At 37.4% G+C, this 21,109-nt stretch overlaps 1 protein-coding gene across 1 annotated transcript in view; it reads left to right on the forward strand.

Moving 5' to 3' along the window:
• The window catches only part of SPON1 (spondin 1), a 186,314-nt gene that overhangs the window by 31,047 nt on the left and 134,158 nt on the right, over positions 1-21,109 (forward strand). The window contains exon 3 of the mRNA XM_059474194.1: positions 4,103-4,236. Within this exon, the coding sequence (XP_059330177.1) occupies positions 4,103-4,236 (134 nt within the window). The remainder of the gene's footprint in view (positions 1-4,102; positions 4,237-21,109) is intronic.

Raw genomic sequence — 21,109 nt, forward strand, 5'->3', positions numbered from 1 at the left:
TCCAACCTGTGGGTAATTTGCTGGCCCATTCTAGAAAATGTAAGGCTTCCCATTAGAGATAACCTGGGGTTTAGAAGCTGTAATTTTGCAAATGCTACATTTTAATCTGCGTGCCTTTTCCCTGCCAAATCTTTCCTTCACGCCTATGTGGTCTGACTTGATTCCAGAAAAAAAATCAGGATTGTATTACATGTCTCTTTTTTCCTCCAAAGTTGGCCAGGATACTATTGCTTTTCTCCTTCATGGGAGTGTAATAATATCATCCACTGCCCTAAAATATCATGTCATTTGTAATCCTGGAGTATAAATCAGGATTCCCTTCTTATCTCTCCTGAGAAACTTTTTATAAATAATTGAACCTCCATGGACACAGAAAGAACCCTCCCACATCTTTTTAACAAATAGATTTGAGATAGTTTATATGAAATCCTAGAATTTGAAAAATTCTTGTGTTTATTATATATGGTAAAATGACTTTATTTAATCATCTCAAATCATCTTGCATTTGAGCCTTTCCAACTAATTTAGGAGTTCTGTACTTCATTCTGTCAACATCAGAGAAAGCTTTTGTCCAGTTTTTCTTCAAAGGAATGCTTTTTGGAAGACCTTATGATTTTCAGCTCAGTGTTTTCCAGTGGACACTCATTGCATAAGCCTTCTGCTTTGACGGTTAGTGATGCAGGAAATCATGATGTAGCCTTGGGGCTCAGCCACTTCCTGTTCTTCCAGGATCGTGTTCTAAAAGGCAAACAGAACTTTCTAATTAGTTTATTATAGAAATACTTGAGAAAACTCTTTACTTGCTAATTTGAAGGAATTAGATCTGCAGTAGAAGTGCAAAAACCATTTCTGTGTTCATTTGCTGCAACTAGAACAAGGATGTGCTTCAGTGTAATGGCTATCTAAAATCCAAGCACGTATTTCAGCTTCTGCTTTTGCAGGCAACTCATAAATTTGTCTTTTAATAACTACTCACAACTCATTCCTTTGGTTGCTGGATTTGGTTTTGGGGTTCCTTGTGATTCCATTCATTGTTGGGGAAAAAGCAGGATGGATTCAACTGGAATAAGAATTTATTTAACATGCAAATGCACATGGGTAGGTATAGGTGGCCATTGAATCTTAGCATGTATTGTATAGGTGGCCTATGAGTCCTAGTAAAATCCATGTATTGTGTAAGTGGCCTATGAGTCTCAGTAAAATCTATGTATTGTATAAGTGGCCTTGCCCCAGTCCTAGTTGTTCTAGATGGGTTACAGCTGTGATCTCCTTAATTGGGCAGCAGCTGTGGCTAATGAAGATAACTGGGATAAAAGGGGGTGGGTTGGCTGGTCAGGGAGAGCCTTGGAGGAGCCCTGATGAAGAAGTAGGACCAACACTGCTGTGAAGAGCTGTGTGTGAGAAAACCACCCAGAAGGTATGGGGCTCTAGAAATATGACAACAACAAGTGGTGACCCTGATGTGATGGAGATATGCAGCCTGAGAGCTGTGGAAGATAGCACAGCTGAGAGCTGTGGAGGTGAAGACAGCCAAGAGCTGTGAAGAAACATGGACTTTGAGTCAAGGAGCTGTGACAGCCAGGAGCTGTGAGAAATAGGGCCTTTGAGTCAAGGAGCTGTGAAGGTACATGGCCTTTGAGTCATGGTGGGTTATATGTATTGTACTTGTACGATTGTTAAAAGAAAAGGGGGAAATATAGGTGGCCATTGAGTCTTAGTATGTATTGTATAGGTGGCCTTTGAGCCATAATAAAATCTACATATTGTGTAAGAGGCCTATGAGTCTCAGTAAAATCTATGTATTGTATAAGTGGCCTTGCCCCAGTCCTAGTTGTTCTAGATGGGCTGCAGCTGTGATGCCCTTAATTGTGCAGCAGCTGTGGCTAGTGAAGATAACTGGGATAAAAGGGGGTGGGTTGGCTGGTCAGGGAGAGCCTTGGAGGAGCCCTGATGAAGAAGCAGGACCAACACTGCTGTGAAGAGCTGTGTGTGAGAAAACCACCCAGAAGGTATGGGGCTCTAGAAATCTGATAACAACAGGTAGGTCTAGAATGATGACTGCTGAAGGAATGATCTTTAGGTCTTGTTAAGTGAAAATAGTGGTTTTATACTTGGAGAGCACCAATTCATTGCAGTTGGGCTTCTCAAGAAACATTCATTGGTGGAACCTGTGCCAGGTAAGAGCTCAGCTGAATTGGGAGCGAGTTTCATTGGTCATTGTGGAATAGCTTGTATCTGATCAATCCTCTTCATACTTACGTGTAATTACATAATCTTGACCTAGATTTAACACATTCCTAAAGTTTTTATCCACGACTTTGTATCTGGCAAGGGAGCCAGTGTAATTTGTAATATTTCCATATTTTAGAAAAGCTGTCCTTTTAAAGAACATTCTGATGACCTCCTAAGAGCCTTTTCAGTGGGAATTACCATGCTTTTGTACAACGTGCAATAGTGTTTCATTGTGTATGAGATGGTAGAAAATCACTCATTCTTCCCTCAGAGCTGCCACCAAAATTGGGTTTTGATTGTGAATGGATTGCTGTGAGATAGGGATAAAAGGTCAATTGATATGGTCGTGGAATAATTGAGACAACCTTTCTGAGGGATGAGCAGGCAGTTTTATTCCTTATTTCACTGATGCAGGAATAAGGCAGATGGAATAATTACAGTTGGTGGCTGAAACTGAATTGTTGGTCAGGGATTTCTTGGTGCTCAACTTACACACATTAAGTAGTATCCAGCAGAAGTAGAAACTCTGCAGTCAGCTTAAGCCACCACTGGATCTCACACTTCCCACTGTTTCCTGTTAATTAAAACCCAGCAAATGTGCACATTGTGTTTGCTTACACAGATTCTACGAAGCGTTAAAAAACTCAAGGCGTGTTAATGGCTCTAAATTTAAAACTCATTAGCCACTGCCCTATTGACCAGCTAAAGAGACTTTCTCAGCACTCCTCTGGGCCAGCACGACTTCATTCTGCCACGGAAATACAAAGTGTTTATTGGCTTAGCTAAAAATGTTTGGGAATGTTGGCAACATCCTTGGGTGAGATAGGGAGGGTGCCCACTCACTAAAGCAGATCTGGCCCAATTAAAGATATTGCCTCTCTTTTATTCTTTTTTAGAATGCAAAGGAGTTGGGGTTTTTTTTGTTTGTTTTTTAGTCAAAACACTTACTTAATCTTATGTTTGCTGCCAGAAGATTTGATTCTTTTTTATAGTTTAATTGGTAAAAGAGTATGATTTTGTGTGTTGTTACAACCAGGATTCTGAAAAAGCCTCTTCAGAGCTGAATCTTGCAATAAATTGATAAATACAGCTTTTTTTTTTTTTTTTTTTTTTTCTCAAAATGGTAAGGTTTGGAATTCATTTCCTGAATGCTGACCCAGTGTTGTGTGAATTGTGGCTTCATCAAATGAAACAGGACCACTGAGGATTTTGAAGAGAAATTTTGCAATATCAGAGCATTGCCTGTTTCCAGATAAAACTTAACAGTTTCTGATGAAATGTGTTTGAGATCTGATAAACAGAAGGCTTAAAGTACCATCCATGAAACACATATGCAGTGAGAAAGCTATTTTGACATGACACCTTGGAGTAAAATCGTAAAATCCTTGGAACAGCAGTTCCAAATCTGCCTCTCTGGCTTTTGATTTGTACCATTTAAACTTTTCTGTTAACCATCAATCAATCAGTCAAAAAAGTAAAAATAGCTGCAGTTTGGACTAAATAATGGAATCTCAATTATCTGAAATGATGAATATTTTATTATTTTCAGTTCATTAATATTTACAGGAACTTCCAGTAGTCCAGATCCACAAAAAAAAAAAAAAGGTTGTTTGCAGTGATGCTCAGAAAGGCCTGAATTCTCTTTACCCAGAACTGACTTATTCTTCTGTCTTTTTTTTTTTGTGAGCTTTGGGTCTTCAATTCATGCGTGTTCTACATAAGTTCACTGAAGTTATTCAGTGCTGAGCTGAGCAGAGAGAATTATAAATATTCCACCCAAAAGAAAACACGAGCTGACAAAACACAGGTGGAAGGTGTTGGCCATGCAAGTCCTTACCTTTTTCCTGTTCCTCTCCTTCCATTTGCCTAGATCATAGATGAAGAAGAAACCCAGTTCATGAGCAATTGTCCCGTGGCTGTGACTGAGAGCACACCCAGAAGGAGGACACGCATCCAGGTGTTTTGGACAGCTCCTCCCGCTGGGACAGGCTGTGTCATCCTGAAGTAAGTATTTTTAAGCCTTTTTAAAGTAAAATTCAGTTAATAAATTGAATAATTATTGGAAATAATGGAGTTTTTAATTCTTTTTTTTGGTTTTGGATGCATTTTATTAAGTTTGGTTCTACTTGCAGAGTGAAATGTTAGCAATTTAAAGCCTCAATATTCAAAAGGAAGTCCAAGCCTTCAATAAGCATTGAGTCAGCAACCTTAATTGAACTTGTTTGCCTTCAGTTTCACATAAAAAACCCCCTAAAAGTTATTGAGTTTAAGATCAAAATTGCATTCCTCTGGTGGGTAAAAAACAGGCTCTTTGTTGAGATGGATAATAAAAATGTTCTGCAAAGTCATGATGGCCTAAATGGACCTTTATCAGAAAAACCAGATTTATTTATTTAGAGGTGAATGCTTTCATTTTAGGCCTAGTGATCATTTACTGATATTTTACTATTATTACACACTCTCATGTGGAATCATGCTTTTCAAGCAGTAAATAAAGATAACTCTCTATGTATATTCACTTTGATTTAGGGTCACTCATTAGTCTGTAGAACTAAAGAGTGCCAGAGAAATGCTGTCCTGTCTCTTAAGACTTTGTTTGCTGTATTTAATTGGAGAGATTGGTCAAATATTCATGGGCAGTTTGGAATCCTTTGCTTGTTTTGAATCCATGTCTGGGAGAAGCCTTAAAAATTGCTAAGACGTGCCCTGTAGAACTATTTCAAAGAGGCTTTTCAGTGCTGGGGATGGTGACTTTTAGGCTTTTAAGGAAATGTTATCTCAAAGGTTGTGCTGAAGATAGTTCAGACCAATTCAGGAAAATGATTTTTTTAGAATTGCAATTGATTTGTCAATTGAAAGAATCCCCTGGTTTTTCAGCGCAAGAATACACTTAAAGCCTTTTCTTTAGCTCGGCACAGACACGTGCACATTAGGCTGAAACAAACCCTGGAAATAAGTTTGGTAATGTTTATAGATGGAATTTTTTGAGTGTTCCTTTGGCAATCCAGAAGATTCCTTGAGTCTTGCTGAGCTTTTTATCAGTAAAGCTCCTTGGTCTTCCCCCCAGGACTGACCCCCTCTTAGCTGTATAACCAAGATTGCTTAGGGCACTTGCTATTTAAGTAAATTAATAATAAGGTGATGATGGTTTATAAAGAGACAAGATTTAAAATTTAATCCAGTAATGCTATTCAACAACACAGGTTGATAGATGTATTTCTTTCCATTGCTGTCCTAAATAGAATTGGAATTAGAGAGAAAGATGTTTATGACCAGCTATTTACAGTGTGCTGTGGGTGTCTTTGGTGTGTGTGTGCTGCTGGAAAGTGGAGGGAAGTTGTGAAATACCTTTCAGGAAAAATTAAATGACAAATAAGTGTTTCCTCCCAATGAATGCTTTGTTGGCCTCAGAAGGTAAGGAACAGCTCCATGCCCAGGACTGTTTAAAGAAAGAATGACCATTATTAAGAGTTGCTGATGCCAGAGATGAACCTCAAAATGTGGCATTTGTTTGTGCTGCAGTGCAGCCCTCCATGGGCCCATGCATAACAATCGCTCCTGGCATTAAAAACATTCATATTTTCTCTTTTACATGTAAAGATTTGGTGGCATCTGAGTTACAGTTTGTCATCAGCCTTCTTCACAAACCTTCTTTATGGTCCTCTCCCATAGAATAGAATGGAAGTTTTGGAAATTATTTAGACATAATTATTGGAACATCAGCATTAGAAATAATTATTTCATGGTTATCCTAGATGATAAAAGAAAAAATCTAAAAGCAAATATTGAAGAGTTAAATCCAAACTCATGAGGGAAAAAGTCTGAAACCTTGAACTTTCAGGGAAACAAACCCTCTGTGTTTTTCTTTCTTCTGTATGTGATGGGAGTGAAAATATTTTTTTAATAGTTCAATACATATCTGTGGTGGTGTTCGCAGGGGTCTCAGGATGAGGGAAGAGATGACAATCTTGACTCCATGTTTCAGAAGGCTGATTTATTATTTTATGATATATATTATATTAAAAGAAAATAACATATTTAAACTATACTAAAGAAATAGAAGAAAAGATTACATCAGAAAGTTAGCAAAGAAAAGAAAAAGAATGATGATAAAATCTTGTGACTGACCAGAGAGTCTGAGACAGCTGGACTGTGATTGGCCATTAATTAAAAACAACCACATAAGACCAATCAAAAATGCACCTTTTGCATTCCACAGCAGCAGAAAATCATTGGTTAAATTTCATTTCTGAGGCCTCTCAGCTTCTCAAAAGAAAAAATCTTAGCAAAAAGATTTTTCATAAAATATGTCCATGACACACATCTGTTTCAATCCTTGCAGACTATGATATCTTTGTTTTATAATTTCCAAAACAGAATGGCAACATTTTGGAGCCTGTTCTGGATCACAAGGATTTACTTTTTTCCCTAGCCTTGATCTGCTGACTTCAATATATTGAAAAGTTAAACATAGTCACAAGTTAAACGTAACTGATCCATAAAAACTTATTACAGTTTCAGTGCCGAATAATGCAATTTTTTTGTAGTGGTACAACTAATATAGAGTCTTCCAGGAAGAATTTCCTGAACTAGTAGTGAGGTTTGGGAACAGCTGTTTTTCTGCAGTTTGTGGAGTCTGGTAGCTTTGGTAGAAAGACTTGATCAGATTGGTGTGGTACCTTCCCAGCACAAAATGGCACAGAAAAATGGGAACCTGTGCCTGTAGGGTTCAGTAAGGGATCCTAAATAATTTGACGTGTCCATGACTGTGTGCAATGCTAAATTACTGCAAAATTCAAAGCTTAGGGGTAAAACATATATTTAAATTTGACTTATTGTCACTACTTTGCTTTCTAAACATCTTTCTCTCTGTAGAGACTTAGAATTGTGAGGAGAAAAAAGAAGAAAATGCATTAACATACAATGTTGTGCAGTAATTGTTTACTTGAGAATAATTCATGCATTTTCTTCATTCCCAAAAAGAGATGACAGTGAGATACCCTAAAGGTTTGAATCCTTCTGGACTCTACTGAAACTGCCAGCACTAAGTGTGCTTTTTGGGTGCATAAATAGCTGAGGCTCCATTTATCCACACTTAGGCCTGTGCTTGAGTCTCACTGAAGAGAAAAAACTTTTATTTTACACTCTGTTTGGGAGACCCTCAAGACTTAAGCCCTCTTTCCTATTTTTCCATTTGGGCCTTCCAAGCTGTCATGGTGTGCACATCCTGCTTGTTTACATGTTCATTTCTCTCCCTATTTTCTTTCCCTTGTTTCTTGTGATTTATTGCACACCAACACGTCAAGATGGGAGGGCCAGGTCGTTCCTCCTTCTTCTGATAAAAGTTTCTGGTTGAAACTTCACTTAACTAGGTTTCTGAGCTCTTCAGAATGCATTTGCTTTTTTAGGATCTTTTGAAAACCCACTGTTACAACTTTCTTGAGAAAGATTTATAAGGGTTTTTTTGCAATGTGCAATTATACAGATAAAAATTACACAAACAATGGAGCAGTGGCAGAGCCTGGTGGTGTTTGTATCATCACAGGGAAGTAGAGAAATTTTTGGAGTTTTGAACCATGTCTTGGTCAATCTGTTTAAATATATTTTTGAAGTGAACATAAATATATGTTTTAAGAAGCACCTTTCTTTTCCTTCATATAAACTTTCATGCTTGGTTTAGCATATTCTACTTTTCATAAAAAGTAGAACAGTACACATGCTTTTTTTTTTTTTGTAATCTGACAGCTGATATTCAGAGGCTGTGCTTAATTCTGTAAAAAAAAAAAACCAAAAGACAACTCCAAGCAATAGAAATTTATCTTGTTAAACAAGGAATGTCTAAAGTATAGATTTCAAATAGTGATTCATCCCATTGACCAATAAAAGGACAATAAAAGTTTATTGAAAGCTTCTTAGCAGTGATGGAAAAATCACGTTTTTTAGGTTGCTTTGAGCCCTAGATTAATCTGGTTTGTTGGATTCCTCAAGACAGTGTCACAGCTGAGTGTGGGAAAAGGTCTCACCCTTTGGTGGGAAATACAGAATAGGGAGTTTCCTGCAAGTCCTTTAGAATTCTGTGCTAGGACACAAGAGTGAGGAAAATTTGGTCAAGTTTTCTTAGCTTGTCACATATGAAAATTTCATGGTAGGGAGGATCTTGTTAATATCCAAACTGAGTAAATCTGTCAGCTGGTGTAGATCTCATGGAGAGTCAAGTCCTGTGAGATGGTAATTATCTTCTCCTTTAGCATTTGCTGCTGAGGCTGAGATTAATAGTTAAATGCAGTAAATGATGGCCACATGCAGAAAAGTTATATTCAATTTACCATTCAGAGGAGAAACCAGTTTGCAACTGGCTCTTGAACTAATTGGGTTCTCAGACAACTCATGTGACTTGTATGGCAAATGCAGCAAAATTCGTGCAGACAAGGTATTTATTTCTGCTATACATATCGTGCTTAAGCAACCAACAAATTAAAATCTGCTATCTGTAAATGCTGTTTATTACCATCAGCACTTGCAGAAATGCACTGGGTTCATGGTGGTGTCTCTGCTGTTTGTTTCTGGCAATGTGTTCTGAGCCATCTCTAGGGAAATCTTTTATAGTTCTTGAGGAAAAGTGTGGAGCTTCTTGTTTTCCTGGATATGTAATTATCATCATGATTTTAATTACACTGCCTCTTGTTTGCATGTAATGAGAGAGCAGAGAAATTTTAAAGAATTGCAGGCTTCTAAATAAAAAGTATAGCATATTCAGTGTATATCAAGCAAAATCTTTTAGATAGTTGTGCTGCTGGAGCAAAGCTGTCATATCCACAAGGACAAATTCAATTCCAGTCCCTGGGTCTGCGCCTTGGATACAACACTCAGTTTCCAGCCTCCTTGTGGGTTCTGACCGTCCTCTTCCTCTCAAGCTTCAAAACTCTGAGGGTGAAGGAACTCCAGTTTTTGAACATTTACCTTTTTATTTCTTGTAGCTTCAAGCATTCTGTTCATTCAGGTCACTTGGCCTGTCACTCTGAGTAAACATTGCGCTGAAATGTGCTGTAGGAGAGACTAAAAAAAGAACCAAGTGTCATAAAAACCTCAGGAGTTCATAACTGCACCTACATCCTGAAACTGTCTTGGTGGGCAGCCAAATCTCTTCTCTGCACTCAAAATTCAGGGTGAGATCCCTGGGCCAGAAACAGAGCATGAGGCACCAGGATAACAAGGCCCAAAATTCACAAGAACAGATTTGTGGTGTGTAAATTAATATGTGATCAAATCCTCAACCCTGTGTTAAGAGGAGTGCTTATGAGGAAGGCCAAACTGAGGTGCTCAAAATCATTCTGAAATAGAATTTTAAAAGTGTTGTTACTATGATTCCCACAAAACCAATATTGCATAAATTTGCCTCCAACAGAGAGAAGTTCCAGTTGCCAGACTGCTTTACACGGGTGGAAGCTGCAGTGCTTCTGAAACTGCTGCCAGTCATGTAAAAACAACTGATAGATGATCACAGAGCTGAATTTTAAAAACAATACAGAGCAAAGAATTATGTGCAGTTACAGATGAAAAATTTGTTTGCAACTTTTCATGCTTGTCCTAAATCTCTCATCAGTATCAATGAGCTGGCACAGAGAAGAGAAGTTGGCCATGGTTTGAATTTATTCAGGTTACTTGACTAAGGTGATGAAATTCTCTCTCGGAATCCAAAATGCAAGGAACTCTCAGAACTTTGGGCCTGCAAGCCAAAGCTTGGAATTAAAGACAGGATTTGATCTGAAACCTTGGAAAAGTCTTCCACACTTAGGTGCTAGAGGCAAGAATGTGAATTTATAGCTTAAAGCAGAGACAAGCTTTACTTTTCCTTTACTTCAGCTAAGTAAAGGAAAGTTTAGAGGTTTGGAGTTTAAGATATAGAAATTAAAGTAGCTACAAACGTAAACAAGGAGTTTAGAATGCAGCACTGTAGGTTTGTGTGTCATAACATGATTGCTAAGAAAGCTTACACTGTGGTATGGGTCCATAAGATGAAATATTTAAGGATTGGGTCAAAACCATAAATATCCTTGTTGGCAATGTTTTATTGGTCAATAAATCCTTAAAATGTCTTGTAACTGAGGGTCTTGTGGCCTTCTGAGCCGTGCAGTGAAGATGTGAGCTGAACTCGCCCTTCCTGCCTATGCAGAAGATAAGAAAATAAACTTCATCAAAAACAACTCAGAGGTCCCATCTCTTGACTCATTCAAAATTCCTTCAAAAATCCCCATAGTTCTTTAAGTAGATTTTTGTTCCTCTCTGATGTTTTAATCACTAAAACATTTCCCTTTTTTTTTTTTCTTTCTGTAGGGCCTACTAACCCCAACACACAGGATTTTCCTTGATTTGTTGGGATACTTTTTTGAAGCAGATGAGCACAAGTGGCACACAGTTGACAAACAATGAGAAATTCACTTTAAAATTGTGCCTCTAAATTTTCCAAACATAAAAACTAGCAGCACTGAAACCTAGAAACCAAAACTAGAAACCTTGCTTGCTTGAATCAGGTATTAAATTTGTTATTCTGTCCTTTCCACTCATGCTCTCAGATTGTGCAGACACTTCATGTCAACAGTTTTACCGGTTTATTAGTGTGCTAACAGTGAGCACAGCTGTAAAGCATTTACTGACAGCTTGCCATTATGAATAAATAACAACAGCCAAGGAAAAAGAGAGACTAGCCTGCCCTCCTTGCCTAGAAAGGGGCTCTGTTTATGGAACAACAGAAGATAAAAGTTTTCATGTTATAAATAACTATTCTTTTTCCTAGGTGAATCAGTGAGTCTTTTGTATGCAGAGAAATTTTTATAATTTCTGTACTACTATTTTTAAAAAAATCAAAATCTTTGTATTCCAGTTAATTACCACATGACAGCATCTTCTGAACTTCATTTTTGATAGAGATAGCAGCAGCATATCCTCCTATTTCATAGCTTAAACAGAGTGTTTTATGTAGACATTTTAGGTATTTTTTACACAATTAAGATAGCAAACTAAGGTATCTCTGTGCATCCTAACAGCCCAGAGAACAAACCTTTGATAGATAGAAAATGTGCCATTTTCAATTGTGAGATCCTTTGGGTGTGCCTTCATTTTTTCCCATTCTTTGCTTTTAGGAGATGTAACAGAAATGTGCCCGGCTTTAAATGGGCATGGGTTGGGAATGAACAGATTTGGGTCGATCACTGTCCTTCAACACTGGGTTATTATGCATTACTCAACAAATTTTTCAATTTTTTCCTGTTTTCTCAAGAGAAGCTAGTGGCCAGTGACTCTTTATAAATTCCTGCAGGCTAGAAAAGCTTGTATTGCTATCCTGGTTCCTTAAAAATGAATTAAATATTGTCTTCATCCAGCAATTTTATTTTTTTTTAAACAAATAGGAAAAAAGTTTAAACTTTTAAATGAAACTGACTTAGAAACCTATATTTTATTTCATAGATGAAGCACCTACAGAGAGTTTGTGTTAGGAAGAAAGAGAAGAAAACTGCATTTTAGATGGATTCTAATTCATACCACCTCTACTATTAGGTGTAAAAAAACACATTTTATCTCAATATATATGGTAGCAGCCCCCTGGATCTCCATTTAAAACCAAAAGCCATTTCACTTTCATTTTCTCACAGGTTTAATATTGTTCCTTTTACATCACATGTGAATTTGGAAAGCATTAAAAATGGATTTTCTTACAATTTTGTGGTCTTTTAGATAATCTATTTTATGCTGCAATAATTAAAGCAATCCTATAAAATCTAGTTAGGTTCATTCATATGATGTTTTGTTTGTAAAGATGTAGTGTTGCAAAACAGCTTAATGGTTTTGTTATTCAAGGATGGGTTTGTTCCTTGAGGAGAGCAAAACCAGAAAAACAGTGAGAAAAACAGGGTAAGGAGAAGGGTGGTGGTCTTTCTCTAGCAGCAGAGGGAATGTAGTTATGGCTTTATTATGGAAGATAATATTTTAAAACTTTTTTACACTCTACCTTGAAAATGTCTACAATAATTTAATATTTTTTAAAAAAAATCCATGTTACGGATTTTTGTGGTAAACTGAAGGCATGTGCAGTTACTTTCATTGTTCTGTATAATTTTTGTTTTTTTTCACAAATGTAAAACAAGCTGTTTTGTAGGAAAGAAAAAGATTGTGCATGGGTGTGCAGTGGGGTAGGGATTCAGGCATTGGAAAAGTTCAACATGCCCATCACAAGAAAGTGATATCTGTTACATCTTTAATCATCATTGTGCTTTCTCCAGACTTTGTGGGGAAATTCTTCAATAAAAAAAGAATTAACAAGGTTAACAGTGGACACAAACACAAAGCAGTCAGAATTCACCTGTACCCTAATTTGGCATTTTCCAAAACCACACAGGACATTTAAAACTCCCATTTTTATTTTTTTAACCGCTATCCACTCAGAATTCTTTGCTCCTTCCAGGTTCTCAACACTGTTCTAAGGGCACTGTTGTGTTCAAATTGTGCATTTCAAAAAGTCATGTGAAGAGGAAAATGAGGTGCAGTGCTTTCTAATGTTCCTAATTTCTGACCCCTAACCTGAAGATAAATGAGGAACCTATAAAAATTGATGACAGAATGGACTTTAATGAACTGCCCAAGCCTTTTCTCTCTGACTTTCCTGGGTGATTGTAGTGTGTACTATGATCAGGCTTCCCCTGCACCTGTGTATTTACAAATCCAAATAGATGTAGGAAAAACGAAGAAAATGGTTCTTCAATACTTTTTCTTATTGACAGAATTTGCCTCAGAGCACGGTAAATCCTCAAGTAATTATTAATTCTATTTACATATCCTAGAGGAAAGTGCCAAAAAGTATTTAAGACATGTCAGGAGGGATGTTCTGAAATCAGATTTTCTCTGACTTTTTGCTACCTGCTCAAGTGGGGAAATAAAACAGTAAGCTGTGATTTCTTTCTGGCTGAGTCTCTAGGAGAGTCTGCATTTTCATAAATTTGAAATAGTGGGATGGAAGAAAAAAAAATCAGCTCTGTAATTTGCTTGTTGTTTGCTGTTTGTAATGAAAATCATTGTTAATTTAGGAGCCCGACAGCTGTAGGACATTTGCCATTCGGCAGCAGCTGTCAGTAGCACTCTGGTTTATTTTGCAAACAGATGTTTAATTTGACTTCAAGGCCATTGTCATTTTCTGAGGGGAAACAAAGAGAGAAAAGGAATAGAAATAATAATGATAGTCATAATTTGATTTCCTTTCAAAACATAAAGAGTGTCACTATTGATGGCATCAGAAGCATTGTCATTTTTTATTACTGAATGTTTGAAATCAGCTTCTTTATAACTGCCTGAAGTTATGCATGGTAATTCACGTTAAGGAATTGATTTGTCTTGTGTCAGGAACTGAAGGCTTTATTTTAATGTAATGTGATACATTTTTAAAACATGCATTTTATTCATGAATCAAAATGTCATGCTGTTTCTGCAGGTCACAGATAAAGAGATTTTGGTCTCTTTATTGAAACCAGCACTCCAGTGGGCTCAAATATGTATTGCTTACTGTAGTATGGTGGTGTTTTCATTGCACATCAGTGAATGTGCAGGGCAAATTGAGTACAGCAGTGATGAAAGGAGGTAATTAAAAAGATAAGTAGTGTAATTTTAAGTTTTGGTAACAAACTATTTTATCCAGTCTGTGCCTAGTGATTGAGGCTTTAACTAAACCTGCTGTTACAACATTTTGGCAGGATCTTCCATTATTCAAAATGTCTATTGACCCAGATAAAGGGATGCAGATGAGCAGTGAATGTTCTCAATCCTACAGCACGCTGGTGGTTCCTAGACATTACAGAGTCTAAGTTAGTCACAAATGTGGCAGAAATGGTCACTTGCTTCCTCACAACACAATCAGTATTTCAAGATTGTGTTTTGTGAGGGTGTGTGGCCAATCCTGCAGCTAAATGTAAGATGCACTGCAGGTATGGGACGAAATTTCCATCAGAGAAACTTTTCTAGCAGGCTGATGTAAGAATTTGGTGAGGTGTCTGCGTGCCTGCAGGAATCCAGAGCACATTCTGTAGGTACAACTTCTAGCGCAGCTCTGTTACACTGTGAAAGGCAAATGCATGAATTTGTGCTGGATTCTGGCCATCCTTCCTTCGGGTGAATAGTCTTTCAGGTCTCATGTGGGTTTACATTTGTCAGCTGGAGAATCCCTAAGAGCTCAGTAAGGGTCTCAGAACCTGAACACTCTATTTATCTTGATTCTTTGCTTCACATAAAGCACCACAAAATCAATTCTGATTTGTTCCCTTAAAGGAACAGCTATTTGTATGGTTGCAGCTCTTTAGAAATTCTGAAAGCAGAAAAACCATCCAGAAATGGAATTTTTCTTTGCATGAACCCGCTGTGGAATTGATTGTTTTTGTCTTTCTCGTTATCTGCGTTGACAATTTCAGGGCTGTTGCGAAAGAATTGAAACACTAAATTCAACCAATAATTGGGTGGGCCATTTCTTTCTTTTCCTTTCAGTAATTAGGTGCCCACTTTTTCCATCTTTTCTACATCATTAGACATGCATTAAGTATCTTTGCTCTCTGAACAGCAGCAGCCTGGACGCTTTTTCCCTGCTTTCCCCAAGAAATGGATTTGTTGCTCCATCAGTTCACTGCTCCAGCAGAATATAGTTTGAAGCCTTGCAATGCACCAGAAAGCACGTTTGATTTTTTTTTTTTTTAATGGTTTCTGGGTTTCATTTGCTGCAGAAAGGTCTGGGTTGCAGGCCTGTGCCTAGGGAGGGACTGAGCTCTGCTTGTTAGAGGGATAATGAGCTTGATGCTCCCTCACTGCTGTGTGTGGAGCCCCAGGATAACCCTAGTATGAACCAGCTCATTTCAGTTTTACAGATTACCTGTTAGACTGCTGCTTGCCATAGATTTCTCTGAAAATGGAATATATACCAGTTTTATATACAGGGAAATAAATTTGTGCTCTCTTACGATGCAACTGCCTGGCAATGGTGGCTAAAGTAGATGCCTGATGATACAAGAAGTTCATATAAAAAATATGTTCCACATGCAGAGGTGTTGAGGCACCACCATGACTGCTCATAAAGACGTTGTCTTGCTCATCAGGTTTAATTTAGACAGCAAAATATTAATGAAAGGCATTTGTCTAATTTCTCTGAATTAGTTGTGGCCAAAAAGTTGTCTTCAATATGGCAAAGAAACAGAAATAGTTACCATTCTTCCCACTTTTATAATAGTAATCTGTATTTCTGCCACACAGTTTTACTCACAAAATGCTAAATATGTCCAGACAAATAAGTAGAATGAAGCTAAACTGAAGAGGAGGCAAATTTGACAGGTACTTGGATATGTGTTGTTTGCATTGTGTTTTTCAGCAAGTGCCTTGGCTCAGTGACAATAAAGTTCTAAGTGCTTTTCTGGTTTTTCAGTGGCCAGTCACGGCTCATAAGAAATTCAGGCTGCAATTCCCTTCTGATTAAGTGAAAGTGAGGTTGGTAATTGATTTCAGGAGAAGGTCAGTCAGGTGTCACTAGAGTGTCCCCTAACAGTAGCACAACACAGTGGGACACATCTGGGTTTTCTCCATCCTCCACATCAGTATATCTGTAAATTTTATATTTTTAGTTTTCAAAGCATGCAGGTTTTTTCTGTCTCATTTTCAGTTTGAATGTTTGGTGGCGACAAATAACTCCCCACTATAATAAAGAAAATCACCTTGTGTTTTTGTCTAGAAGATCAGGGAATTTGTTTTCCTCATTGCTTCAGTTTCAAAGCCTAGACCAACATTCGGAAATGTGACCAACATTCGGAAATGTGACCAACATTCGGAAATGTGACCAACATTTGGAAATGTGACCAACATTTGGAAATGTTTTGATGGACCTGCTTGGTTGTCAGTCTCAAACCCATGATGGATTCACCTGTTTCCCATACAGGTGCCTGAAGGAGCATCCTGGCTTTTCTCCACAAATTCTGAACAATGAAGTCTCTATTTCCTCCTCTATCTCTAATCACACTTGGTGTATCTCAATTATCCACATTAAAACATCTCCCTCTTGGACTTTCTAATGAAGTTAAGAATCTCATTAAATGCACTTTTGTTCCATAAAATGTGGTAGGGATGAATTCCAGTGCCTTGTCTATGCCTGCTTCTCAATATAAAGGGTGATTTATCATCCTAATCCCCGTCATTACTGCTTGCTACTGTTCACAATACTCCTTTAATAGTCTTATTCATGTGCTCTCCCGGTCCCTGTGATTGAGGGAGATACAGAGCCTGGATCTTTTGCTTAATCCCTGCTCCTCTAAGCACAGTTGTAATCACTTCCTCTGTGAAATGCTGACCTTTATCCGGACCAGCTTCAGGAACCCCACTGAGGCAAAAAGCTTCTTGAGCCTGTAGGGTTTATTTCCTCCCCCTGCTGCTGCATGTTGTTGTGCAGAAAATGCATAAAATCACCGTGAAAAGGAACCACAATCTTCCAAGGAGTTTCATTACCCCAGAGTGATTTGGGGGGTTGATGTTTATAATTTCATTATAATCACAGCCTCAGTCTGACAATGCACTGCTGCAGAAAGGAGATAAGCCTGGGCTTGGTTCTCACCCTTCCTTTGCATGTCTTGGACAATTTCTGATCCATTTCCTAATCTGTTTCTGTACCCTTCAACACTGCTGTTTCCTTATCCCTGAGAGTATTTTTCTTATTTTCATGTGTTTAGCAATTCCTCTTTCTCCATCATTTCTTTGTTCTGCTGTAGCCAAAGTGCAGCCAGTGCCACTGGTGTTGGCTGCTGATGAGACATGAGGAGGTTGTATGATTTTGGCATTTTTAGGGCTGATGTGGGAAGAGCAAAGACCCTGATGTGCAAGTTCCCTGCCATTGTGTTCTCCAAAATCCTGTGTGCCAAAATTTGGCAGCAGTGTTTGCTGCAAACGCCTGCTGCAGGGAATTTTGGCAAGGAGAACATTTGTGTGAGCTGGAGGCAGTGCTCCCACACTGCTCTTAGCCAGGAGCAGGTGTTAAACAATGGAGAAGCTTGCTGAAAACAACCCTCATAGTGCGGAAGAACTTAATGGATTAATTTGATCTGTCTTTCATAATTATGTTTTTCAGAAGCAGGGTGGTCTTTCAGCTATTTCTTGAACACAATTTGAATTTGCCTTCTTCCCAATATATGATATATATTTGAATTTGCCTTCTTCCCAATATATGATATGTATTTGAATTTGCCTTCTTCCCAATGTACTGCCCCTTCAGAAAGAGGGAAATGGAGGAGTTACCAGTAACAACTGTGTCATTGGTCCTTTATTTTCTTGCATTTCCCCGCACCCCTGTCTTTCAGCGTGAACACCCAGCATTGGGTGTTCTGGCATTATGGGGCTGAATGCTCAGTGGGCTGAGCAGCCCCAGCTGTCAGGGAGAGCTCTCAGAACAGCCCAGGTAGAGGAGATTCAGCTGTTTCAGGTATTAATTCTTGACAGGTGAGATCTGTGGCTGGGCTGCACTAAAGAGCTGACAAGTCCCTTCTGATGGCTCCAGCTCCACTCAACCTCGAGTGCTAAAGACAGTACATCAAAAACTTCCTCAGGGAAATACATTCATAACAGGAAGGTCTCTTTTAAGAAGGAATAATAAGCATTTTGATATTAAATGAAGTTATCTTTGTTTCAGTGGGTGTTAATTTGTTCCATTAATTGTGGAGCTCACCTTCAGGCTCCTGTCAATTCAAATGAAGTGAAATTTTTTTTTCAGATTTGAAAACATCAAATACTTTATTCCAATCTAGATTCCTGCTACTGACTATCCACTAATCAGTATTTGATGAATGGATGGGCTTTGTTAGGATATTGCTTTTGACAAATAAATTTTTTTCTGTGCAAGCAAATAATGTACTCATTTAAACATAATTTCAATATATTGCTAGTTGACAGTTTTTAAAAAATAGTAGGAGAATGACAGCTCTTATTTTTTGGTTTATCTCCAAATTATTTTACTTAATGCTTTATAAATATTAAAAATATAGCATAATTTTTCCTAAAGTTTTGGAATTTTTTTTCTGGCTTCATTAACTCATGGTCATGCTTAAATTTTGCTTTTTGGGTTTTTTAAAATATATATAAAAAAGTGGTGTTTCTTTTTTTACTGCCCCAACCTGGAGCAGGAGAAAGTGATTCAAGTGGGGAGGAGAGTGTGAGTGGATTATAAAGATTAAAAGCAATGCTGTAAAAGGGAAAAGATGCTTTTGTTTGGTCTCAGCTGGCCTTGTGGGCTGTGCAATCATGGCAAAATAATAGTAATAGTAATAATAATAATAATAATAATAATAATAATAATAATAATAATAAAAAAGGATCATTATATATTATTATATTATATATTTATATAGAATATATTATGTATAATATGTATAGTATATATTATATATAATATATAAAATATAATATACAATAATAAAATTATTATTAGTAGTAGTATTAGTATTATTAGTATGTGGTTGGATTTCTTCCCCACCCTGCTATATCAGGTAAAACAGGCTGGCAAAAGGGGCATGGTCTGAACACCCAAAGAAATGAAGTTTTTCAGTTCCCTGTGCCAGTGGGTGTTATAAAGGTTGCAGAGACCTTAGGCAGAAATAAATTGCAGCTCAAGAAGTGTTTTTTATTTTGCTTTATTTTTCATTTTGTTTTTAGGATTTGTTAGTTAGCACACAGGTGCTTTGCATTGGTTAGCTGAGTTTTCAGGTAATAGGACTTTGGGCTTACTAGCTTGGAAAAAAGCCTATAGTCCCACCTTTGGTAGATTGTTTCCATCTACTCTACAAAAGCACTACTTAGAATAACGAGATAAATCCTTTCTCCAAACACTCAGTTCTATCCAATCTGCTCTAATTACATCCTATAATGCTTAGCTCTGAAATTCATAGAGATTGCTGCAAAAAGTGGGGACTGTCAAAATCCCCGGTGAAGATACAGCCCATGAACAGCAATGGGCTTTAAGTGATGTTGCTTTTTTGTTTCAGTTTCTTTTTTATTTTTTTAATTTTTTTTTTTTTGCAAGTAACAGGTGTAGCATTCCTGACAGAAATTACCATGTCAGTACAACTTCTTATCCCGAAGATTTCCATTTAATATTTATGTCCTGTGGCCATTCAAGCAAAGAACAGAGAGATTTTTCTGAGGGAAAATATAAGACAGCAGCTTGTACAGCTGTGCTTTCCCCCAGAGCTTTTTGTTGTGTTATATTCACATATTGAATATGATGGACAAATTACTCCTGTGTGGGTGTGTGGTGGCAGCTCTGAGTGGGACATGAAGACACCAAAAGGATTTGGGAGCAAGAGGAAATGTGCAAGAAAAGCTTTAGAGACCTTTGCTTTTGCTGTGATGCTTCTCTGAGTTGTATTTTCTGACAGTACACGTGAAATATTGAAAAAGTAAAGCTGGAGAAGGATACTCTGGTGTGTATTTATGTGCTGGAGTTTTCAGAAGTGATCATGGTTGATTGTTTTGCATGGGGCTAATCTAGTGGAGAAAAGCAGGGATGTAAATGTGGAATTATGGCACCACTGGTGAACTTCATGTTAATTTTACTGTGTTTTATCAAACATCAAGTCAGGGTTGTTTAAATAACCTGTGTTAACAACACACTTAAAAACAAATTAATGAACAAACCCCACAAAATGACAACAGAAATTGCATCTTTTGTTATGCCTTAAATAAAACATTTTGCTGCAAATTTTTAGAATGTTGACCCTTGTCAGCGACGACAGCTGGCAGATTCTGGTGTAGATGGAGCCTGTCTTGGCTAAGCCAGCACACTTTCCTAAGTGAAAATTGTTTTGAACAATGTGGTTGTCAAAAACACTGTCAGTGTAAAAGTTGCTGTACGTCTGTTGGCTAAAGGGTTGTACAGGCTTTCAGAGGAATTTGAATTTCTTTTTAATAAAAATCTCCTAAATATTAGAAAAAGAAGTAAATATTGTTGGCAAACTGGGAGTCTGTGCTTTCCCTGACCTTGCAAGTGCTTGTCAGAAACACGGGGCTGGCTTTATTTTTAAGACATAGAAGGAAATAAAATCAGAACATCCTAAATAATTCATTAGAATGACACAACCCAATAGCATCAACAAAATTACAGCAGATGTAAATTCATGGTTTTCACACCACTTTTTAGTGTTCAAGTAAATGGTATATTTAGAAATTCTTTGTCTCCAAAAATAACCAACAAACCCAAAAAGGAAAACAAATTTAACATCCTGTTAATTGTTCTGGGTGGGAAACAACTTATCATACTGTAATTAAATCAGTGAGGCATGGAATAATTAATGAAAATAATTTTGATAGCTAGAAGAGTAGGACAAGGTTAACTCATAGGCAATATAGAACAGGAAAAATGTCTTATCTACAGCTCAGTAAATTATTATTATTTCTCAACATCCAAGTAAAACTTGGAGTTTCCTCACCAGCTCTGACAAAACCTTTTTATTCAAATGTAACTCTAATATTGTACTTAATGGTTTTGATGTAAGCTTAGAAAATGTCATAGGAAGAATTCTTACAAATCCTCTTCCTTACTTCTTTTGTCACATCACTACACCCACAGAGGTAATTTAAAATAAGAGTATTTCTTTTCATGCTAGGGTTTGAAAAAGGGAGTGAGGAAAACAATCTAAAGCTGTTTCTATGGAGAAAAGGAAAGGATGAGAGAAAGAGAGAGAAAGGAAGAGAGAGAAAGAGAGAAAGAGAGAGAGAGAGAGAGAGAAAGGAAGAGAGAGAGAGAAAGAGAGAGAGAGAGAAAGGAAGAGAGAGAGAGAGAGAGAGAGAAAGGAAGAGAGAGAGAGAGAGAGAGAGAAAGGAA

The sequence above is a fragment of the Ammospiza nelsoni genome, chromosome 6 (assembly GCF_027579445.1).
Source record: "Ammospiza nelsoni isolate bAmmNel1 chromosome 6, bAmmNel1.pri, whole genome shotgun sequence".
NCBI lineage: Eukaryota > Metazoa > Chordata > Aves > Passeriformes > Passerellidae > Ammospiza > Ammospiza nelsoni.